The sequence below is a fragment of the Alosa alosa genome, chromosome 19, assembly GCF_017589495.1.
Source record: "Alosa alosa isolate M-15738 ecotype Scorff River chromosome 19, AALO_Geno_1.1, whole genome shotgun sequence".
Taxonomy (NCBI): domain Eukaryota; kingdom Metazoa; phylum Chordata; class Actinopteri; order Clupeiformes; family Clupeidae; genus Alosa; species Alosa alosa.
Genome location: NC_063207.1, coordinates 10,615,276 through 10,640,717, shown reverse-complemented (window position 1 = coordinate 10,640,717; position 25,442 = coordinate 10,615,276). Strand labels below are relative to the sequence as shown.

General features: G+C 42.3%; 2 protein-coding genes across 2 annotated transcripts in view; one reads left to right on the top strand and one right to left on the bottom strand.

Moving 5' to 3' along the window:
- Positions 1–423: 423 nt before the first annotated feature.
- On the bottom strand, positions 424–23,455 carry ctage5 (CTAGE family, member 5). The gene is given in 30 exon segments (XM_048270812.1): positions 424–1,632; positions 2,292–2,377; positions 2,379–2,488; positions 2,767–2,819; positions 3,824–3,976; positions 5,092–5,229; positions 6,501–6,635; positions 8,156–8,238; positions 8,378–8,445; positions 8,836–8,871; positions 9,686–9,746; positions 10,073–10,174; positions 11,312–11,450; positions 11,827–11,917; positions 12,028–12,074; positions 13,802–13,907; positions 14,100–14,222; positions 14,580–14,684; positions 14,825–14,896; positions 14,998–15,108; positions 15,216–15,287; positions 15,633–15,721; positions 15,839–15,860; positions 16,006–16,137; positions 17,842–17,942; positions 18,106–18,321; positions 22,248–22,476; positions 22,640–22,732; positions 22,851–22,984; positions 23,233–23,455. Coding segments are annotated over 30 exon segments (3,228 nt in total). The 5' UTR covers positions 23,378–23,455; the 3' UTR covers positions 424–1,456.
- Positions 23,456–25,248: 1,793 nt separating this feature from the next.
- The window catches only part of gemin2 (gem (nuclear organelle) associated protein 2), a gene marked incomplete in the record, with an annotated part of 2,573 nt that continues 2,379 nt past the window's right edge, over positions 25,249–25,442 (top strand). The window contains 1 exon segment of the mRNA XM_048228356.1: positions 25,249–25,442.

Genomic DNA, 25,442 nt, shown 5'->3' with positions numbered 1-25,442 from the left:
TTTTCAAGGTATTGTCGTTCAGTCATGTCTTGTATAGATATTTTACAGCAATAGAGGCATTTAACATCACCACCTTTTTGAGACTTGCATTTTACTCTACTCCAGAGCAGAGAACCTAAGAATCATAAATTACAAAAAAATTTAACTTGCCTACGTCGAGGTGTAGCTCTGTAAACTATAGTTGAAACTGTTTATTGGTAATATTTTGCCTGAAGTCAAGGTAACCATTTAAGTTGTAGATAAAAATAAAAACCAGTTTAAACATGGATACCCATGTGTGTGTAATGACAACCAGCCTTGTAAGTTTTGGGGGCTGAATGTCAAAAAATAATTTCTCATGAAGCCTTGTGTCTGGCCATGTCTGTGACTAAAATCATCCAGGCATGCCTAACACCAGAAGAAATGAATGTCCACACAGTCAGCTTTAACAATGAAGTCAACCTTTATTAGTCTGAACAATGCCAATACCCCAAAAGGCAATTCTGTCAATTCCATCCACATACCTCAAAAGCTTACTGGCAACTGTACACCAAACTGATAAAATCCACCCACAACTCTCCATGTTTAAGGCATAAAATGCTTTAATTTAGGTGACCATAAATACGCAAATTTGCCCGGACGGCCTCAGAACTTTACACAGTACTGTGTGTTAAAACAAGATGATTAGGTTTTAGGTGTATTTACAATCTCTTATTCACATTATCATTACAATTTCTGTATATACATGTCAAAAATATGTGAACCTCCTCTCTTCTAGATGGTTCGGTTATAAAGCATTTGACACTACAAACAGAACACAGGCACCTAAAAATGTGTTATCTAGCATCCAATTTCCTCACAAAAAGGCAGTCTCTCAAAGGCATCATTCTCCAACTAAAAGCATATTAAAAGCTCACATTCACGGACCCCTATGTTGTTATAAAAAGTCTATATTTACTTTTAAATGGAGTTAAAGTGTGTTTGTTTAGACTTGCAGCTACAGTATACGAGGAACATGAAGGGCCACAAGCCATTTGTTGGCCTTTCTGTGGCATTTCCACTGACAGACAACAACTTACAGGGTTTTTTTTTTTGTTGTTGTCTGATGGGCGGGGAGAAAGAAAAAGAAAAGAAAAAATGATCACATGACCACCCCTGGCTCAAACAGGAAGCAGCCCCTAAGCCCTAAGCAGAGAAACAACAGGAAGTGGCACACAAGAGCGCAGAGGAGACACACAGGAAGAGAGGGGTCAGAAAGAGGCTCCAGTTTTCATTCAATAAAACACCTTCCTTTTCGCTCTTCTCCTTTTCCGTTGATAAACAACTTCACTGAATAATGACTAAGACAGAGAGTCCATTCTCTTTTCATGATGGCCAACTCCTATTGCAGTTGGCAGTGAGAAGAGGAGGGGAAGTGGCTGGTGCCTGAGCTGGAGATGAGGGTATGGGGTGAGGGTAGTGATATGCCTTTGGGGGCTCAGATGGCATCATGGGGAGGTGGAGTCTGTTCAGCGGGCTGCTCGCTGCCAGGCGGTGAGGGCCTCGGTGGGGGGCCAGGGGGGCCGGGGGGGAAGCCGTCCAGTGGAGGTCTCATCGGAGGGTAGCCCATAGGAGGATATCTGGGGAACATGCCCGGAGGAGGTGGGCCTCGCACTGAAGCGGGGGAAAAGAGTGACATGGTTTGGTTAAAAAGATACACCAATTGTACCTGCCTCTATAAATGAATGGAGGCATAAAGCCCTTGTAACATGATCTCTTCACACGACTGAATTTCTTACATAGCATTTCTTCATATATTATTGGACACAACACCCAAAGTGAATAGTTTTTATTACTTTGTTTTATTAGTCATTCCAAATACTGTTTTATTGTGTTGTTGTTATTGTGTTTTATTCCTAGCCTGGCTAGCGCTACCACTTCTCAATGAGACGTGGTCTGGGAACCAAACGTTCATTTTCTCGTATTTGAAAAAAATGCCCAGATCCGTTTATTGGGTGCCAAATGCGTCTGTGTATAGCTCATCATCAAATGCGTCTGTGCATAGCTCATCATCGTCTTGCTTTCCCACCTGTTCTGTGATTGGTTCCCTATCTCAGGCGAAAACTTGCTCCATGGTCTCCAGGCTGCCTTAGCAGCGTGAATCAAATCGCGCGCAAGGCAGCATGGGAACACCGAGGCTATTTTATTCCAGGATTTGGAGAGTTTTCGAACCATAGCATCCTCATTATTACATTTCTTGTAATGTTTCAAAGCCACTAAAACTAAGGACTAAAACCTGAGACTGAACAGTTTTTTTCTTTTTATTTACATACTTCCCAAGGGTATTCCACCAGGTCCTCGTGGGGGAAAGAAGTCTGGGGGTCCATAGGGGCCCCTACGCTGAAAGTGGAGGTCCATTCCCGGCAGGCCCAGGTGGTCCCATTCCCGGTGGTCCCATTCCTGGGGGGCCCATCCTCATCTCAGCTTCAGGTAGCATTCGCAGATCTCCAGGGGCAGACATTAAACTGGCCTGTAAACAAACACACACAGCTCTGAAACAGACCATAATATACACATGGACAGCACAATCAAATGGATGCCATGAGATACTAAACACGTTATACACATGACTGAGAACACAGTTTCCAATTTCCAGTCAGTTTCCTGTATGTGGATTAAGCCTAGTCCTTGACTAGAGACTAGGACTAGTCTTAATCCGTGTACAGGGAACTGGTCCAATGTTACTGTATACGTACAGCAAATGTCACATGATATGTCCTCTATAACGTTATTTAGGGAAACACTCACATCTCTGCTTTCAGCTTCACTGATCCCTGTGCTGTTGCCCGCAAATGATGAGTCTGCAGAAAACGCAAAGAGCATTTGTTAAGTCTTTGGCCTGGTTCTCACTCTCTCTGCTATTGGTTTTTAATTCAATTCTTGAGTATCAGGAGGTAGATGGGGGCAGGTGGGTGGGGGGAAAGAGAGAGAGAGAACTCATTCATGCTTCGGGTAATGCTATTAAACCAGCTCTGTCAAAACAAACCCTAGCGCATTCACAGTGGCATTCCGCTAATCAAGTTCACTGCCCCATGTGAGGAGTGAGTGTGTGTGTGTGTGGGGGAGGTGGTAGTAAGTGTATGTGTGTGCGTGTGTGTGTGTGTGTGTGTGTGTGTGTGGGGTGGGGGGGGCATAGATAGAAATCTTATGAGTGATTGTGTGCCAGAAGAGCTGCACTGCCACAAACACACTCACACATACACACACACCAGACCTGCACTTGTTTCTGTGCGCTCAGAGTGACTGTCATTACCTGTGTTTACAGCAGTCAGTCCACTTCACTAAAGGCATGTTAAAGTTGACATAAAGACACTGTTTCCCCTGTGCTATCTACTTCTCACAATGAAAACAGACTGGGCTGACATGAGTAAACAAATTCATATTGCAGATATGGACATTGACCTTACATTTTCCGCAGGGTTATTATAACATAGTTATTTCTGCGCTTAAAATGACATACACTGTTTATATATAGCAAGGCAAGACATTACATAACATTACAGGATATTTCATGACCCCCTTAGTCCACAATCCACAGTCTATTTGTCCACCCTAGAGGTATAAGGTATAAGGTCTACAGTGAAATAATAAAATACCCCCAACAAAGAGGAGACTGCAAACTCATAAAGTGAGTGTTTTGAGAGCATTCCAGCAATGCGAGCACTCTTTCTTTTGTTTTCCTTCCCACTGCTGCGCACAGGACACTGTGACCGCGCAACAACCCCTCCTCCTCGCGCTCCCCAAACACAAGCGGGCCTGCTGCCACGTGCGAGCGACTGCTGCCCGGAAAAGGAAAAGGGCTTACCGGGCCTGTCGGAGGGGTGGAACGGGCCCGGCCCAAAGCTGTGGGGGGGAACTCCCTCGGGGGGGAAGGGGGGTCGGGGAGGGAGGGGGCCCATGGGGAAGGCCCCTGGTGGGGGTCTCCGGAACGGTGGTCCAGGCTCCGGATATGGGTGGCCTTTCGGAGAGAGAGAGAGAGAAAGAGAAAGAGAGAGACCAGAATGCTTCAGTGAGATTAGAGATTTAGTCTGCGCATACAAGAATTTCACCTAGCTCTGAACTCAAGCAAGCTTTGATTTGACAAGACTTTCCAATACCATGTATGCAGTTGAGCATCACAAGGACGTAGCTTTCTTCGTCTCTAAAGCAAAAATGATTCTTCATGTCATAGCACACACATTACTAAAGGTGATGAGAATGGTGCCTTACACACACACACACACACACACACACACACACACACACAAAGCAGTGGATGATGCAATGATGCCGTGTGTGTTTAGGGGATGACTAATCACACGTGCCACATGCTGCTTGTGTTTCCATGCTTCTCTCACAGAGCCACGCTGGTGGACTCTGCCCGGCCGGGGTAAACCCCTGCGGCTGAGAGGCTAAGCATGGCTCCCGCAAGCCCACAGCCTGCCTCAGCTTTGTGTGGCCACAGGGGGCACCGAGCACAAAAGGGCCTCTCAGAGGCCAAAGGACGGAAAAGTCTGGAATGAGCGAGTCCGTGCCTCGGCTCCTCCATCACTGGCACGGCCAGCTGAGTCAGGACTTTTGCCCCCCCGCACACACACACACACGCTTTTTTTTTTCCCACCCTCACCGTGTGACCTTGTGTTACCTTAGAGAAGAGATAAAGCCCCCCCACAACACAAATGTCACACGTGCACACTAGCTCACACTCATGCACACTTGCCAACACTCACACACGCAAATTGTGTGTGTGTGTGTGTGTGTGTGTGTGTGTGTGTGGGGGGAGGGGGGGGGGGTACTTCATCTTCACAAAATTTCCCAGTGGACTCACTGTTAAAGACTAGAACAATTTCACAGAAAAAAAAAAAACAGATAGGTAAAGTTCATAGGAAGGGCACATAACTAAGTTATTATGAGAGAGGGACAGTATACTAGAAGTATATGATAGAAGAATGGTACATATAACTATAGTGGGGAGAGACAGTGTGGAAAGATATCCATTTTAAAGAGCAGAAGCTAGTTTTTTTTTTATGAGGGGGGCACTGCGTTGCTGTTGTAGTCTGCTGTCTGCCGCAGGGCCTCTGGCTGTGACTGTACCTGGAGGAGGAAGAGGGCCCGGGGGGCCCCTGCGCTCCCGCTCCCAGGTGGGAGAGAGCGAGCCGCTGTCTGAGTGGGGGCCGCCACTGCGCTCAAAGTCCCCCCCAGCACCAGGGGGCTCCACCAGGCCGCGGGACACTGAGCATGAGACAGCCAGAGTGAGAATGGGGAGGACAGAGAGAGAGAGAGAGAGAGAGAGAGAGAGAGAGAGAGAGAGAGAGAGAGAGAGAGAGAAAACAGATACCAAAGGGGGGAGTGATAAGAAAATTGCAGGGAGGATGGGAGTGAAACAGGTAGCCGGGAATAGACCAAGAGTTCTCATACAGAGACAGAATAAGAGGAAGGGAGAGGTGAGAGAGCAGAAATAGTTGAAAACTCCCAGGTGAAGACAAACAGGAAGAAAAGGGAACAGAAAAGCAACCGAAACACAGAGAGGAAAAATACAGCGGAGAAGGAAAGTAGAAAGAGAAACCAAAAGAGAGAGAGAGAGAGAGAGTTTGGAGAGAGACAGAGGTGAACGGGCCGAGCAGTGTGGAAGGGCAGTTGATAACAGTGTTAGAAGGAAGAGAGACGTGGGAGAGAGGGAGAGAGACAAGCAGTGCAATGCCAATGAGACCATGAAACATGAAACATCTGCATGAAAAATGCTACAAGCTAATGCTATCAGCTAATGGCATGGGCATGGCCTAAGCATTAACACTAAAACATCTAACATTCAGGGGTTAAAGTGGGGTGGGGTGGGGGGGAACGCAGTTCTGCCACCTCAGATAAATTAATAATAAATATATTCTTTCATACAAACGCTATAGCGCGATGATATTGTTAAAATAAAAGGTGAGTTAATTTTTTGTGTGTACAAAGGTGACCAAGAAGCTAGCAATTCTTGTCCAAAAGTATTGCTACACCACGATACTCAATATGTTGTCCAGTGGATTTTAGGGTCCCCCCCACCTGCCAAATCCCACTTTAACCACTGCTAACATTTGACTAGCTATGATCGGAGGGAGAAAGTTCAGGTTCAGTGAGGGAAGTGTGCCCATCAGTATTGTATGTGTCACCTACTCTATCTGTTATTACTCACTAATTATTAAGAGCCGATAACCCAGTGCATATGAGGGTGCAAGACAATGGTGGGCTTGGGATTTGGGCCTTGTAATGAACCTGAATTTCCCTGGCTGCAATGAGTTTGCTGTTGCTGTGCAGTGTGGGATATCCACACACGATCCATGCAAGGCATCAACTGGCTAGCTACACGATGCACATGATGCCATAAAAATAACACGTTCACACGACGAGCCAAGTAAGGCTGTCCCCCTTGTACAGTAAGTTCAGACTCTCCCCAGGTTTAGAGTTTCAGTTTGTCAGGAGGGGGGGAGGAGGAGGAGGAAAAAGGAATGCGATGAGGTCACCTCTGCCGCCAGGGCCCATGGGAAACTGAGGCGAGAGTCGTGGTGGCCCGTCCATCAGGGTAGGAGGGGACAGGAAGGCCCTCGTCTCGGAGGCAGGGCGACCCAGAGGAGAGGGGCCAAAGGGTGACCTCTCACCTGGGGGACGGAAAAAAGAAACAAAACATCCACAGTCATGTCAACGTTCAACAGCGGACAGATAATGTACACACTCCATGCCTTATAATCATTCTTCTTGTGTCATCACAATAGATCATATTTCACACCTCAGTGGTGTCAATGAACTCAAATTCTTCATTATAATGCTGTGATCTTCCATCAATTCCAAACACACCGACATAAACCAACAAATCATCAAAGCACAATCAGCCATTTTAGATGACTAAACCCAAAGGAAGAACCGGAGCGTCCAAACTAGTCGTTTTCACTTATTGAAAATCATTTGTCTTAGTCATTTGTGTGCTCTGGTTCTTCCTTTGGGTTGAGTCTTCTGAAGTGGCCCATTGTAGTTTGCTGATCTCCCGGTCCTATTCTATGAGCACCGACCTCCACTTGGAAAAGGACTAGAGTGCAAGTGATTCCCTCATCACCTACAAATCATGCTTGGTAGATATGACTAACTCCTACATGACTAAAAAAAACCTTATGATATTAACAATGTATAGATAATATAATATACACAATCCATTAAGGTCATAATACAATACATATTATTTCACACTTTTCAGGTCAAAGAAATAAAATTCTTAATTATATTGCAGTGATCTTCCATCAATTCCAATCAGCCCAACAGACACCAACAACTCATATCAGATAGATATGACTTACTAAATAACTGTAAGGCACTTACATGAATCTATGACACTGTGACAATCACAAAGAATACTGTCAGCTTGCTGAGTATCTCACTCTTCTACTCTGCTCTCTGACTTGTTCCAGTACGCAGGTGTTTAACAGCCCAGTGCTTAGCCACTTATCTAATGTGCTTGCGGTCCTTAGATAGTGGGACAAGCAATCAGTAGTTTCCCTGCATGAATTCCCCTAACATTATAATCAATCACCAGTCTCTGTATAATTTCCCTACACTGCTGACGTATGTCTGCTGTACCAATGTTTGTGCACTTATACGTCCAGAATTTGTAGGGAAAGATGTGCTGTCAAGGATGCACTCAGCCACCAGTCAAAGGGAGAGACCCCTAACCACAGATGTGGTCGGCGCCATGACTCCAGTTCAGATATGGCTGTAGACTGTCAGCGTAAAGATGTGAGTGGCTAGAAATCTTCCATCTTCTCGTCTGGTGCATTTGCACTCTAAAACTGTCTGACACAACAAGCTATAGTTGTGAGTCAAGGGTTTTATTATGCTGAGGAGAAAATATTTCTTTCGCTTCTCAACCCAATGCTTAAAAGCAAAGAAAACGTCTGCCTGAAGTTATCAGAAACTTTCAAAGCTGTTACACAAGATTATGCATTTTCAAATCCTGCACAGCGTGGCACTCGCCTGGATTCAGGTAGAGCGCCTGAGAACTTTAAGCCCTGTCAACCTTTCATTTACCATCCAAACATAGTTCAATGGAACTCGATTCCATCAATAACAGCCAATGCTTTGAAGTGCTTTCCACACGATGGCAAATAGTCTTCTCAGACTGTACACTCACCTCTGAATAATGGTCGACCAGGAGCATCAAGAGCAAACGGGTCCTTCTCCAAAACCTCCAGCTTAAACTGATAATCTGTCAACCTAATGTGAAAACACCACATTAGAATATTATGTTCACTAAATCCCTCACCTCTCACAAAAAAACATAATGCTACACACACACAGACAAACACATAGGTACACACACACCCACACCAACACAGACGGAGGTAGCACTTACTTCTGTCGGAGGTGAGCGTTTTCTCTCTTGATGTCCCCTAGGTCTCGGTCAGCAGCACGAGCTGCCAGCTGTAACAGAGTCAAGCGGTTAACACACACAAGCTGTTGACTCCCGTCATGGTCATTAACATGAGTAATGCGTTCACATACAGAACAAACACTTAAAACTGCTGTTGCAATACATTCACAGTTCTATATGTTGCTTTGACAGTGCACACATTCAACAGGCAAGGGAAATCCTGTTACATGCATAAAATGCCTACATTGAGAAGTGTTAGGAGACAATATCATGTTGGACTAATGAGGGTATAAGTCTCATTTATGGTAAACGTTAAAAACAAATCCGGATACGGACTGAGCCTTCTCAACTTACCGATGCGGCTGAAACATATGAAACATGTGAAACAGATGGATCCATTTGTCGTATGAAAAGGGAGCAAAAACCAATGCTTTACTCACCCAATTGTCATGAGCTTTCTTTTCATGTGATGCAATCTGTAAAACAAATAGTGGATTCAGAAGCAGAACCTTTCACATGCTCATTCAGAGAGATGAAGAAGGCAGATGGAGAGAGAGGTGGTGCAGTGGTGTAGTCTAGTTAGCTGTAGTGGGTATACTGTGATGAAGCAGTTAGCTGTAGTGGGTATACTGTGATGTAGTCTAGTTGGCTGTAGTGGGTATACTGTGATGTAGTCTAGTTGGCTGTAGTGGGTATACTGTGATGTAGTCTAGTTGGCTGTAGTGGATATACTGGGATGTAGCAGTTAGCTGTAGTGGGTATACTGTGATCAACCCCAAATGTTAATACGTATCCTTGCCTATTTTAAGTGAGTATACTGAGATGGTGATGCTTTTTAAAAGGTATACTATGCAGGTTTAGGTATTTTTGGCGAGTTTAGAGCTCCCTCTAGGGTCGTGATGTATTTATATGCTATTCTGCTATTGTAAATAGCAAACTTCTTGCGACTTATCCACCCTATACACAATGCAAATTCTTTTGTTGTGGAGGTGAAGGATTAACAACAGGCAAAAACTTCTAAGAGCTATATCTACTGACAGGGTAATGCAAGTTTTGGCGGGGCGCCACTCTTGGAAGTTGCATGGCTGGTTTTCTCAGTAAGGACTCGCTACGTCTATGCTGTACAACTATGCTAGTTGAACGATTTGCCTATTACAAGGTCGTTTACCATCAAATTGACTTCATATAGGTGAAAATCTTGCATAGTGTGCCTTTAAGTGGGTATACTACGTAGTCCTGCGCATCAGGTAGACTACACCACTGAGGTGGTGTCCACCACCATCAACCCACCTGGTTTTGGTAGGCCTGGTTTGTCTTGTCCAGTTCCTCTCCCAGCTCCTCAGCTCTAACCCTACGTTAAAACACAACACAGTAAACATCTCAAAACTGATATCTCCAAACATTTCTAGACATGAAATTAAATGCATTTGCATATGAACCACATACATTTATTTTATCCTACAGTTCCTAAATGTAACCACCACTGTTTGTTGCTGTTTGCTAGAGGAGTTTGAATTATACTAATTATTATTACAGTAAAGTTCAAAATGAATATTAGCATCTTGCCATCTTGGAGAGAATTATTCATTTAAAAATGTTAAAATCTGTCAAGGATAAAATGCTAACCAACTTTTTTTCTTAATTTCCCTTTCATGTTTGTCTAGGTAATGGTCTCACTTGTAGTTGCTCAGCTCCTCAGCTGCAAGCGTGATTTTCATATCAGCTTTAGTCAGCTTCTCCTCCTTCTGCAGACGCTCTTTCTCCTCAACCGTCAGCATCCTGAGAGGACAACGACCACCATCATGTATAACATTTTAATAGCTAAATCTACAACTTCCCTTTATCTTCACACACCATATACAAAACGCACACACGATTGACCAAGACCTCAAACAGATAGGTTCAACCAATCTTCACTCTTCCCAATCCAGCTTTAGAATAATATGGGAAGAGAACAACAACTACATAATTGCAAAACAGACAAAACTTCTTTGCAACAGACTAGCATCTAAGGAATGTCATTAAGAAGGTATGACCTCTAACAGCTTGTCCTAACTGGATCCGAGTGAGCGACTATCTTGTAGCATTTGGTGATATCTGTCTACACTGAATCCGTTAAATTTGTCCTTCTATTGCGTCATATTTCTCATTTAAAATAGCAGAGCTACGTGAGCGACAGAAAGAAAATAGAAACGGGGTGTCCGACAAAAGTTCTCTCAAAACATTGCGCTGCTCACGTCGCTTGCAGTCAGGACACTCCAATTGAAAACAATGTATTTTAACAGGTTTTATCGCTAATGTTCGCTCGCATTGCGTCCGGTTAGGACACGCTGTAAGGCTGATGAGGTGAACTGCCAGACCTTTACCCTACCTCAGGATTGAGAGAAAGTGGAATAGAACATTATGTCCAATATTCCAATATATCGTTTAATGTTCTGCATTAAGCCCAATATTCCAATATGTGGTTTAATGTTCTGCATTTCTCATTAGTAGGTCACTTTGATACTAAAAGTATGATTCTATGTAATGACTGTATGATATCTGTACTGTCCCTGTGTATATCTCTGTGTGACTGTATTTAGAGATAAGCAGGATCTGCATGGCTGCGTCAGTAGCTATCTGCTCCGGATTGCCAGGTTGAAACTAATCAGTGAAGTCCACGTTAGATGGGATGACCAACGCCATCTCCCATCAGCCTGGAAGGATACTTAAACCCTATCTATTTCCTTGTCTAGTTAGAGCAGCTGATGGATCTTTAGGTGAAGTCATGCTGTCTCTCCCTTGATGCGCATCATTGTAAATAAACTCTGTTCCTGATTTTTCATACTATTGGTCTGACTGGGTCTCTATTAAATCTATGGTATCAAAATTACCATCAGGACCACCCTCCCCAGGACCTCGTTTGCTCCCCATCACCTGTGCAGCTTGAGCTCGTTCTCGTGGTACATCTCCGTCATGATGGCCAGCTTCTGCTGGAGCTTCTGGGACTCGCTGGAGAACGTGGAGCTCTCTGCCTTCAGCTGGTCCTTCTGCCGCTGCAGCTGCTCGATGCCCTCTGCCGAAAGCACACAGGGGTCACACAAAGGCCAAACAGCCAGCGGAAACACACCACACACACCCAATAAAAGATGGAAACTATCGAAGTCCATTGTATGAGATATTACACTAACTTAACTAAGGCCATAGGTTCAAACCAAGTAAAGAAAGTTTTGGGGGAAATGAAGTTACCTTGTCGGTTACATAAGTATATGTTCAATGCCAAGGACTACCCAAGGAGCAAACATGCTTTCCCCAAGGAATAACAATATAATTTGAAAGCTATTTTCAGCTATAGCTAGCACATTTGAAGCTTTTTTCAGTGAGAAAAACAAAGACATTTGTTGGGGCTTCAAATAACTGTTGATGCAAAGGAGCCTTGTTTGTGCTCCTACCTTGGAGATCTTCCTTGGCCTTAATTTCATCAGACAGCTTGGCAACCACTCTATTCTTGTCCTCCTCTAGGGACCTCAGGTTGGCATTCAACTGTGAATAAGATAAAAATGGTTGTGTCCTTAGTATATGTTGCAAAGAGGCACTTGTTTTGTCAACATGTCATTAAAAGCAAACATACAAGTCAGTAAGAGTAAAGGTACCTTGGCAGCGTAGATGAGCTTCTGTATTTTCTGCTTCTGATGATGATCTAGAAGAAGAAGCAGAGCAAATCATATTTTGACTGACGGTATCAATATGATGTTTGTTTCAACTAATTCACTTAAAATGGCAAAGCATCTGTTTACTGCTAAACTTGGCAAAGCATCTGTTTACTGCTAAACTTTCTGAGACTGTCAACTTGGTGGGCCAATCACTTATCAAATTTAATTGAATTGAATTTCATACATTTTTTGGCTTAGACCACAACATTGGATTTTGAACATTTTGAATTTCAAACCTCAAAAACATTCTTTCTTTAGAACTTTCTCCTACGTTCAAAAAATGTAGTCAGAAGAGACAACCAACAAGACCGGTTTATACAGTCAAATGGTAAGACACCTTCCCTCATTACCATTCCCTGAATGTCATATGACCACTAGGGTGTGCTACAATTCTACGAAAACAATTGCATTCCTCTCCCAACTCTTAGTGTTACAGAGTGAAATTTTTTGGAGACACCAGAACATAAGGTTATGCATATAACCGGATGGATGGAAGAAGCCACTGAAGGGCCCACCACGTCCAAGCAGCAGAAGCATACAAAGGTGTGGTTAGATGCCCAGATGCTAACATCCCCCTAATTGAATGAGCACGCAAACTGTCTGGCAAAGGCAAGCCCCTTTTACTATGAGGCGATAGCCTCCACAATCTAGTGGGAAAATTCACTTAGAGACACCAGTAGGGTAGATTGGCTCATCCAAGTAAGTAACTCTATCCCCTATCATATTCAACTAGGCGTTGTTGAACCAATAATCCTAAGGTCATGAGAAGGGGCCAGATAAGAGGCTAGGCTTCAGCCATGCCCAGGTCGAAAACATTCTCGTCATTGCCCACCACGAGGGTACACATGGTGCTGGACCTGAGCAGACAGAAGAGCTTGCTCTAATTCACCCAGATCCTCCACCTGATCAGCCAGCAGGTGGATGCCACACACACAGGCTCATTGATAACCTCTGTCCTGGAGAATCCTAGAATGATCCGACTGGTTTGGAGCTGAAGATTCACACAAAACTGTGTTTTTGTACTCTGAAATAAGCATAGCGTCAGCTCATGAGAGCATAGGGGCAGATTAAGGCTAGGGGCAGAAATGTAACCGTAGTGGCACCACTACATTAGGGGGAGACACTGAAATAGAACAATACATTTGTAATTCATATGTGTTGTTAAATGTTAATTGTATTAATTGTGAAATGAGAAACTCGAGGGGCTGTATCTGTAAGGATGGCAGCTGAAGGCGTGTGTGTCGCGATTGCACCTTCTCAAACCAAGACACGAGATAGTGGATGTTTGTATGTTTGCGATTTCGGTTGCAGTTCGCATATCGTCCAGCTTAACATAGTGCCAAAGCACTGTAAACTTTTATGGCATGTTCCACGTTTGCAGACACAACACGCAGCTGTGTAGTTAGGTGATGTTTGCAGTAAGTGACATAAAATGTTTTAGCCTAAGAAATGCATGGCATCACTTAGAGCACCTTTAATCAAAGTGTAAATATATTGTGGCTACAATAAGAACGTCTTTAGTCTAAAGTGTTTTGTTCCCTGTGTGTCGCCCCACCAAGGAAGGAGACATAAGAGTGCTTCACGAGGTGCCGCTCAACCTCCGTGAATAAAATCTGTACTCATTGCCAAAAAGATGCAAACAAATCAACTGAAAATCAACTGTAAACTTGTATGGCATGTTCCACGTTTGCAGACACAACACGCAGCTGTGTACCTGTCTCATCGCCGTTCTCCGTTTCCATGGAGCTGCCATCACCATTAGCCTCATCCTCCAGCTCTGAGTCCCAGTCCTTCATCTGCAGCAAACACTCTGTGAGGGACTGATGGGCAAGCAACAAAAAGAGAACAAGAAAGAAAAAAAACAGAGGGGGGTGAAGGGTGGACAAGGGACAACAAGAGAGGGAGTCAATGGCAGAAAAAAAAGACAGACACTCATCAGGGCACAGGGAATATTCTGATCAACTCTGAGCACGTAGCTAAGTAATTACTGTCTAATTAGTCTAGTGCGGTACCTTGATCCGCTCGTCTTTGTTGGCACAGTCCTCCTGCATACGGCGATGGTTGCTCTCACACATCTTCATCTCGTCCTCCAGCTCAGCCAGACGCTCACTCCAACCCTCGGCCTCCTGGGACAGCTGCAGTGGGATTGCAGCAATAGTACATTAACATCATACACACATACTGTGTGCCATGTGTATGTGTATGAAACACTGATTTTAGTATTTGACTAATATTACTTTATTGGATATGTAGTCAATGACAGTGACCAGCAAACAAACCTTAATCAAAGTGTAAATATATTGTGGCTACAATAAGAACGTCTTTAGTCTAAAATGTGTTTTGTTCCCTGTGTGTCGCTACTAACTACCCCACCAAGGAAGGAGACATAAGACTGCTTCATGAGGCGCCGCTCAACCTCTGTGAATAAAATCTGTACTCATTGCCAAAAAGATGAAAACAAATCAGTGAAAATGTCTGCACACATGCCATACCTGTTGTGTACTCTCAGTCAACATCACATTCTCCTCTCTGGAAGCCTGGAGTTTTTTCTGGAGTCTTTCTGAGTTCATGTTGTGAATTTTTAATGTTGTTGTGGCCTAAATAATAACAGATTTACAAAATATCAGTTGCCGATAATGACACGCAGAAGTGTAACTGTACATTCAGTGAGCAAGTTAAACAGGGCGTCAAAAACACAAATGCTGTGTTTATTAGGGCCTTTCTGACACAAACATACCTGTTCCATCTGGGATTTAAGATCTTTGGCTTCATCCTCCAAGGTCTTTATGGTTTCCTGCAAATCTGCTAGCTGGAACACACAATGTTTAAAAATAAATAAATGAAAAACACACACACACACACACACACACACACATATATATATATAAAACATGAACTTGAGCACTCTACCTGTTGCTCCTCCTTCATACGCTGTGCTTTTTGGGTGTTCAAATTCTCTGTTAGTCTTTCTAAGTCCTTCTCCAACTGAGCATTTGACTCTCGGATTTGTCGAGTCATGCTCTGCAAGATGAAAAGTTGTTAAAAGTTAGTAAAAAAAATAATAATAAATAAAAAAAACACTGCTTCAATTAATATTCAGACAGGCATATCATTCTTCAGTTTCTTACCTCAAGTTTTTGCTTTTCTTCTAGGTCAGCTAATAGTCCCCCATTTTCTGCAATAGCTTTCATTTTGTCATACTGTAATGGGGAAAAGAAGTACTTGTCTTAACTTGGGTGTCTGCCCATTGAACAAACAGGCCAATTTTCTAACTTGCCAAAGCGGACAGACAAGGCTATTTCACATCAGCTGACAGCCTTTAGTAAATGCAGCGGATACTACCACTCTTTTTTTCAAAGCCATTTACAACACAGCTTCTATTTACTGATCATTACAGACTCCAGCATGTACAGTATGGGTACATACTATAGCTTCTATAGCGTCTGCTATAGCAGACCATTCATTCCATGAAACATATCATGGAAATGAGACAAGCAGACAGACATACAGGCTAACAGAAGTGGATTACAGTATGTATAGTATACCTCTTTTTGAGCCTCGCTAAATTGTTGAAGAACTTTACATTTTTCTTCTATTGCCTCTGCTACTTTCTGAGCCAGTTTCCCCTCTCTTCCTGTAAAGCAAAACAAAATTATGCTTTATGACAACATAAGAAAAAGGCTATTAAATTGTGCAGGGGATGCCAAATTAAATTGCTCCTGGATTAGTTAACTCCCTATGGTTTACTCACGTGCATAGAGTCTGCTTTTCACCTGCAATAGAAAAACAGTAGTGTTGGGCAATGCTTGCAATGGCTCAAGAGCGAAATGAACACAATTATGTTGACTAAACCTTGTGACAGCAAATGGTGATAAACACAAAAGGGCATACTCGATTTTGAGACATCTGTTTACTTACAGAGAAGTAGAAGCGGCAACTGAAGAGCAGTAAGATGAACAGACCCAGTACAGCAGTGAAGATGACTGCCTCCCATGGCATCCCATACAGGTCAGGGCCAGGCTTAAGGTCATCAGGGAGTGATGACACAACCTTTAGAGGCAAAAGAAAGTGGTAGGTAACCGTCTTTCCAACTGACAGATACAAGACAGGAATCTCTATTGCAGACTTCCTCATTTCATTATCCAATTGCAGTGGTTATGGTCGAGCCAGCTGTTACGATTAAATCGCATTGAAATAATGTGCTAAATCACATACTACATCCTACCAAAATGCCAAATACGGTTCTTATATGTAGTTTTAAGAAGAAGATACAAAAAACAAAGCCAGGTTTAATCATGTCACATAGGATCAGACCGTTAGCTAGCTCGCAACTCTGCTAAGTTAGCATGATCAGAAGAATAGTTGTTTTGATTTAAATAGAAGGCTTGTAACAGGCCGTGTGACAATATTATCGACATAAGAGACATTTACTTTGAGAGAATATAACGAGACCGAAAAGATGAGGACACGGAGTTAAGAATTAACGGTTATGTTTAGCTACCCTTGCCACTGTTAGTGACGTTATTGCATAGATCAGACACTTACATCCTTGACTTTCTCCACTGCGAGCGTGTAGTAAATGATGGCTGCCCCTTTCACATCAGTTGCTTCAGTAACGACTTTATGAATGTTTACTTCTTCAGCCATTCCGCCAGCTGACTTGTCAACTAAACACTTTTTAACGTTTGTCGGCACAATACAATTTCATCTATCCATCTGTTGTCATTCCTCCCATGATATCGCCGATGAAGGCAAGTGCGCTTAGTAGATGGACCATCCTACTATAAAATACAGGGGGGAACCACCTATCATCATGTGTACTTACTTTTACGTAAACCTTGAAAATATTAATTGATCCCAAAGCTATTCCGTTAAATTCACAAAATGTTGTTACGCGTCTTTATTATCTAGTACTGCACTCTTAAATGCAATTATTTAATGCGTGTGACCTTATACAACACGTACCTCTCTTTTCGACATGGTATAGCCCCAACGTCACCAATTATAGAGTGCCACAGTTTCTCATACAGCTCTCTGTTAAAGTGACAGAGGTGATACGTGTAACCTGTAAATGATCAGGTTTTTGCCATCAGTGTTATATAAAAAAAAAACACGTCCACTGTCTGAGAAGACAAATGAATATCTTGTTCAAGCGTGTTTTAGGAACATAGCGCTGCTATGTTTTGTTAGGCTTAATACAATTCTGCTGAAAGTTATAGGCTAAAAGTTGTAGCACTGGCTTATGCTATTTGTCCATACTCCATGAACAGGGCAGGCTATGTCTGACTTGCAGATGAACTCTGAATTTAAAGCCCTTTTGAAGTGAAGAATCTCTCGAAAGACAACGACATAGGCCCATGAATCAAACAAAACGAGCCATCTGGCCAGTGCCTTTCAGATCGACCGTGCAAGGCCAATCGGTAAACTTTCACTCACCTGCTCAACTTCTTTAATATCCATGTCTCGACCGATCTCAACCCACTAACTTACACTTCATTTCTACTTTACTGTTTTGTAGCGTAAACTACGATGTCACATAAAAATCCAGTGAATTATGTTTTTTCGCCAGCTGCCTGCCTGGACTCTCCAGTTTGGAGTCGCAAGAGATGACATGTCAGAAAGAACTTGAGAAGAAAAAAATACGGCCACACAGTCCATATAGATGTCTTAAAGAGCCAGTCGTTAGAAATTAAAGTCAAGCTGAACTGAGCCTTATCATGGATAGAGCATAACCAAAGCTCAACCATAACTTACCAGAAACCATTTGACAACGTCAGCGAACCCTTTGGTTATCTCAGCAGTGGTAACAGACTTGTATGCACCTTCTGTGAGCCTCTCTGACTTTGTTCCTTCACCTATAAAAAAGTAAGCTAAAGTGAAATGTGTTTTGGAAATGCAAGACTACCTTTCAGCGTGGGCCTTATCATTTGATATACATTGACGGCACATCTGTATAGGCCTAGGCCCAGATAAGTTTTCTCAATCATTCTAGATTTTAAGCAACATAGCTCAGCTTACTATTTTGATATCCATGGTCCTTCATGGTTGGGTTATGGTCTGATACTGCAGTGTCACCGTTTTCAGCATGAATGTGATAACTGACATCTTGTACATTGTCTGCCTTATCCTTGAAAGGGGTGGGGTCTTGTATTTCACCAGCAATTTCACCATCTTTGAAAGTGGCCTTTTCATTTTCAGTCACACTGGTGCAAGTCCCTTGAACGCACTCCAAATCTGCAAAATAAAGTGTGCAATTAATGCATGCGCCCTCAAACTACCAGTTTGGTAGGGGAAACAATGTTATATATTCCATGCAAATTCAACCATCAAATTAAAGTTATGAATGTATGTGATATCATTGAATTATAAACCAAATTCACTTTATAGAACTATATCGTCAATGTCATTTTATCATTTTATTTTTTAAGAGGAGTCCCAGTTTTTGGAGGGACTTGTGTCCACCTTTTAAAACCACATCTCCATTTATATTTTGAAAGTGTGCTTGATAATCCAGAGGCTCTTGAATGTCTCTGTGTGTGTTTTAAGCATAATTATCATCTTGACCAGTGATGACAGCATGTTGACCAATGATGCCATATGTGACACACTTCTGAAAATATCCAGCAGTTTTCCGTTTCCAAAGCTTTTCGAAATGAAATGCTTTTCACTCTCGTGTTTAGATTCTTCTGCTGTAAACACTAAAAAAACACTAAAATATATATTTGGGCTTGGATTAATCTCTGTAGTGGTCTACAAAATTCATTTTTATCACTTAATGCAGTTTCCATACTGCTTTTAGACTTCTTCATTTCCATCCTGATTAGATTTCTCTGATAGATTGGTCTTATCATCTTTCTCCTTATTGTTGTTTTTGATTAGAGATTCTGCAGGATGATCTGTGGCTCCATTGCATGTAGATTCTGCTTCCTCATCCAGACTCCTTCAAGGCTATAGAGATTCTGTCACATCACACACCAAGAACCATGTCATTGCTCAAAGAGAAAGATCAAAATAAGCATGCTGAACTGAATTCTCACCTGTGTGTGATTCTTCAAGGGGTTGTTCTTCATTACGCTGGTCATTCTCCCGGTCGCCAGCTGTGTCTGTCTGAGGCTTTGATGCGAAACTTTCAAATACTGATGATAGGCCACCAACTGAAAACAGAGACTGTGATTCCTGTGTGCCCACTGTGCCCTCTTCATTAGTGATTCCCTCTGGTGTAGGAGTCTCTGCTGTGTTAGATGGACTCACAGCATCCCTTCTACCATCACCTGGTTGTGTTCTCCCACTATAAATTCCTGTAAACCTATCATAAACACTATTATACCACCCTGAGTTCTTCTCATCCTCCCTGATAAGATCATCCGTTGGGATGTGTTCAGTTGATTGTTCGTGGGGAGAGGGGGCATCATTGTCATGGTCCTCGCCAAGCTCCACTAAGTCTAAATGTCCATTCATCACTGCTGTTGTGGTTTCAGGGTCAACCACTTCTTTTACGTCTTTTACGTGTTTCTCTTGAACTTCCATCTGACCGGATGCAGTTACCTCAAACTCACTTTCCACTGTCTGTTGTTCCTCTGTCATAGTTTTGGAGTTTGGTGAGGGTGTTATAGTTGCAGAAGTTAAGTCTGCCACCATATAGGTGTCTTCAATTACTCTTTCTCTGGGAGAAAGGGTATTATCCTCGGAAGTGTGAAACTTCTCTTTTTCGTCATTCGTGTACAGTGCACTCTGATGTTCAAGATTTTGTGTAGGTGTGTCAGAATTACCGCTAGCGTCAATTGTCTCAGATTCTGTTTCATCTTCCTTGAGCATTTCAGCAACTGTCTGTGAAAAGTCTGCGTCTGTCTCTGTCTCATTCAAAATAACTGAGACAGGGTCATCATTAATGCTCTCTGATGAAATTGGGTCAACTCTTTCCAGCCTTTCCTCACTAGATGAATTCTGATTTGTCCCATCCTCATACAATTGTGTTGAGAGTGTATCTGACTCTGCCTGTGTTCTTTCAGTATTCAGTTCTGTCATAGATTCATTAAGTACCTCCTGCTGTGCATCATTAGTCATATCCACCATTGATAAATCAGTGTCATCTAATATGTTAAATTTCTCTTCGTTGACCTGTTTCTCTTCAGTCTCTTCACTGGGTGTCACATCAGCAGTCAGTTCCACTGACTCAGTCTCCAAGCTCTCTTCATTTTGTTTGGGTTGATCCTCAGTTGTCTTTTTTGCTTCACTGTTATCTGTAACCTTGGTATTGAAATCAGATGATGCAGTTTCCCTTAGCTCTTGTTCTCCATCTTGGTCCAATGGTTTCTCTTGTGCTTCATTGTCCTGCTTCTCTTCAGTATGATCACTAGATGTCACATCAGCAGTCAGTTCCACTGACTCAGCCTCCAAGATCTCGTCATTTTGTTTGGGTTGATCCTCAGTTGTCTTTTTTGGTTCCCTTAGCTCCTGTTCTCTCTCTTGATCCAATGATTGAGTCTCTTCACTTTCTTGTGACTGAGACATTTTTAGCACTTCTGTTGACTCTTCAGGCAAAACATATTCCTGTGATTGTTCTGTTTTGTCACTGTCAATATTTGATTCATCATTACATTCTTGTGTGTCCTTGTCAATAACATGCTGTTTATCTTCAGGCTGTGAGGCCTTTCCCAGTTCTACACTTGCCTGATTCGATGTGGCCACATCAGGGTCAGAATTATTATCTCTTTCAAAAGAGGCCTCACTTAACCCTGAAAGTGCCTCCGTGATTTCCTCAAATTGTGTCGATCCAGACTGATTTGGTGTCACTTCTTTTGTATATGTAACAGCAGAGACAAGGTCACTTTGCAGTGAATGTGATATCTTTTCATAGGTGCCTTCTGCCATCTCAGACTCATGCAATAAATCATCTGAAACATCCGTGTGTCTGGTTGAATCTGCTGTATCATGGTTTGATCTGTCTCCTGACTGGTGGGTTTCTTTTTGAGTTAGCGAAACTTCAGATGTTTCATCGTTTTTTTCATATTGCACACTAAGGTCTACTTTCTCTTCAGATTCAGTTTGACTTATTGTGGTGGTCTCCATATTTTCCATGTTTTTGCCATATTTGGTTTGTGATTCTACTGGACAAAATGACTCATCCCTTTCTTCAGATAGAGTCTTCTGATCGTCAATGTCACCGACATCTTCAATTAAGTGTTTCCTGTGCCTATCGTTATCCAAAGACATTTTCTCTCCTTCAGCAGAAAAATCATCTTTTACTAAGTTCTCCTCAGATTCTTGTTTAATTTGGATCTCATCATTGTCATGAACCATGTCAGCCTTTGTCTGAGTGCTTGCATTTCCTAATGCTGATGGCAGGCCATCACTTGGGTATAGAATCTCAGCCATATCTGTGTCACGCGTTGTCTCTGGAACAGGCATGTTTTCCAAGTCCTCAATCTTTGAAAGAGGCACACCATTTTCAGAGTGCTCCTCTTCTGTGCTATTTGTGTAATATCCTGCAGTGATATTATACATGGCATCATACCAGCCATCAGCCTCAGCTTTCTCATCAGCCTCTTCGTTTATATACTCTTTTTGCATATCTTTAAGGGATGCTTTATGGCTTTCCAGTGAACCTTCATCTCCTGCTGTAATTACACTATCAGTGGCAGTGTCTGTTGTCTCTGTTTCCTTTATTTTCTCCACTGGGTCTGTAGTGCGCTTGGATTCGGTCAGTTCTCCCTCTGATAAGATGCCTGAGCCCTGCCCCTGAGATAATTCCATGGTTTTGTCTGTGTCTGCTGTTTCACCACCACCACCAAATTTCAGGACATCCCCAATTCCAATATTTAGCCAGGAGCTATATTGTCCAGACTGTGCGTCCTGCTCCTCTGCCGGCCTTTCCTCCCCAGGCTGTACCCCTCCATCTGCTCTCTGGGTGTTATCTGCATCTTTTTCAGCCTGCTTTTCACCATAGCCAAGGACATTCGTTAGATCACCCCTAATCCAGCCAAACATGGTAGATTTCTCCTCCAGTTGTTCATCATCCAATGCAAGCTTACGTTTCCTGAATGTGTCTTGTTTCTCATAATTTCCCGGTGTGTTGTCATCAAGGTTATCACTGTCGGCATTGTTTTTGTCAGGTGTACCGAACCATCCAGTTACTGCAGAACCAATCCAGGAAGACCCACCTTGTGCTGAAGCCTCTTGTGCCACTTCATTAGAAAGATCCTCAGTCTGGTCTGTGTCCTTGTTGTTTGAAGCAGATGGTTGAAATATATCTGCGGTTTCTGAAGTGTCATGCAGTTCTTCTTTGTTGGAAATAATTTCTTCGTTTTCAGGGTGCTGTTCTTTGTATTCCTCTGGGTCATCAATTTCCATGACTTCACCATGTTCATCAATACAGAAGAAATCAAACTTCTAAAATGAAAAATCAGGAAAAGCAGCCTTAATGTCAGTGACTGTGACCACAGGAACAACACACACACACACACACACACTGTCAAAAAAGAAGACAGATCCACTTGAAACAATGAACACAAATGTGACTGGCTATAAGAGCTTGCAAACATGAATCGATTACCTCTGTGGGGAGTGTCATTTCTTTTTCTTTGGACACATGAATCTCATCAACTTTGATGGCATCTTTTGGAAAATATCCAAACTCCTTGTCTCTCTGAGGGGATAAAAGAAGAGTTTAATGTATCTCTATGCATTTCACATTGTTATGTCTGTCTGTGTTTATATGTAGCCTAATGCAAAACACAGATGGTTTATTTAAATACCCAACTCACACTTCCAGCCCAGAGGTCATCCCTCTTTCCAGCAAGTTTATGGTAAACAAAGATCACGTCTCCTTTTCTGAAGCTGAGAAACCGGCAGTCTGGAGCTTTAAAGTTTTTTGTTGCCAGTACACGACTCATCAATGCTACAAAATCATAAAGGAACAAAAAGTGGTTTTAAAGACTGCCCATATGCAATAGTTTGGTCTCATTGACAAATTCATTGTATTAACTTTGCCTCAATGCCTTTGCTCTAAACATGTTTTGACCTTTGTACTGTAAATCACTGCCTTCCACGTACTGAGAAATATGTTGTTTTTTTTATATAAGGTAAATGGTGCTTGCAATTAAGAGGAGAATAAGATTGAATACAAAAACAACATGCAAAACTTACTTTCACACTCAGAGTCCCCACAGGTCTTCAAGTCTGACAACCCTCTGCTTTTGTTAGGAAACATGATCAGAAAAAGGCCAAGCCATATCCACAGGCAAACTTGTGATTTTGCTGTGGTGTGAACAGTCCTAATAAATATGGCCATTTGGCTTTTTAGGATAGAATGTAAGGTAAATGTTAATCCATGTGTCCTTTTCTGTGTGTCGATTCCCCCCAGTCAGTGAATCACTTAAGAAAAAGGAGATATGACAGCAGTGGCATCAAGAGAGTAAAGGGTAATGTTAATCATTAACATTGGTACACGCCTTTAGGCCAAAGTGGAATTGTGAAGAAGAAATAAGCTTATCAGTTTAGGTCTATTAGGTTTGATGATGTAGAATTGTCTTATAACCTAATGCAATGGTCTGATCATCTTACTTATCATATGCAGGCTATAGTTAAAAAGATCATTCCCTCCTATTAAGCCTTAAAAAATGGCATATGGTACTGATGAAGTGTGTTTGGTAAGAATAATACCAGGGTTTTCTCTAGCCTTTCAGACTTTTTTTTTATTTTTGCACGTCATGTTAATTGGCATGTCATTCCTGGTGCCAACTATTTCTGATCAAACTGCCTCTTGGTTTACTGTTTTGTCTGTGCACAGTTGCTTACTTTCATTCTGATATATCTTCCAAATGCTATTTACTTTCATTTGACTAGATGCTCCACAAAAAAAGACTTTATAATGTAGGGAAAACCCTGAATACACTATGAATGCAGTCATATAAAGGCTGCCAATGGTGCCCATTTGAGGCTGATTTTGTGAAGCCTTAGCAGTGGGGTTAGGGTGTGCATTTTTCATTTCCTCAGGAAAAACAGCTCTCCTCTCCAACTGATTACATTAGGCCTAATCATAGAACTTATCATAGGCCAGGGTCATAGGTGCCCTTTGACTCCTGCTGATAACTGGCTTGGAGTAGCCTATCCACACAGATCATCTGAAAAATGAAAATTTGTTTTGACAATTTGTCTATTAGGCCTATATGTATTAGTTTTAATCTAGGCAATTTCATTTCACTTTGAAGTAGGCTAATTTGAATTATATTGTAGCCTAATGTGTATTGTTATTGTTGTAGGCATAGACATAATATACATAGACGCAGCATTGGCTGCTGGAAACAAGAAATGCGGCCGCCATCTTGGACCTGTCATACTCCTCATTGCGTTGCAGCAGAAAACACAAGATGACAGCACTGTGCAGCATGTTCCTGCTCAAATCGGCGGACCATACTCGGGGGGATTTACTTTTCACAAGTAAGATTTAACATTACCGTACTATAGGTTGTATTTTGTATTTGCCAATGTGGCCTGTATCATAGCTACATGTATGACCTTTGCAGCAAAAAAAACCGCGTGAAAATCTGTTCGGTATTCAGTGAGATATGATTAATTAAGTGTGCTGACAGCTCATTGCACCGGCCAAACAGATTACACTGAGTGGAGTGGATGACCGGTCCAAGATGGCGGCTCCAAATCTCGTCAGCGCTAGTAGGGAGCAGCGGTCGATGCGGCGTCTATGTATATTATGTCTATGGTTGTAGGCCTAAGTCACTTTGAACCATGCTTTGAACAAGCCTCTGCTAAGAACCATGTCTAAGAACCAGTAGGCCTATGTATGGACCCTTTCAAGAGAGTTCCATTATCAGCATCATAGTTGGCCCCACAAGACGTCCTTTTTAACATTCCATATGTTATCTTAATGCAGAGGAAGTAGATTGGGGCCCAAATAGAACGTTCAAGCATTGTTTTTGTTTTTATTGTTGAAAGGGTCTATACTATATTAAGTGTGATTATACTGTTGCTAATTGCTATTATGATCATTTCACATGAAGCTCTCATGGAGACTATTTAAAAATATTTCAGTAGCCTAATCTAGGGATACTTTCTGCGTCAGATGAAGGAATTTCTACAGAGGATTTCTGTCACAGCTGGCAACACAGTAAAAGATAGCTGGCAACACATAACTCGCGTGTTGATGTTGTCGTGGTAACGGGCGCATGCTTAATACGTCAGCATTTCAAATTTCAAGATGGAGGCACCCTGGATGCAAGGCTGTGGTTGGAAATTATAAAGGTGTTGATATAGTATAGAACTCGTGTTTTATCTAGTCATTCTGACAGGACTTCTGGTTTGTAATTCTCGTGACCTTACCTAATGGCAATACATTAGCT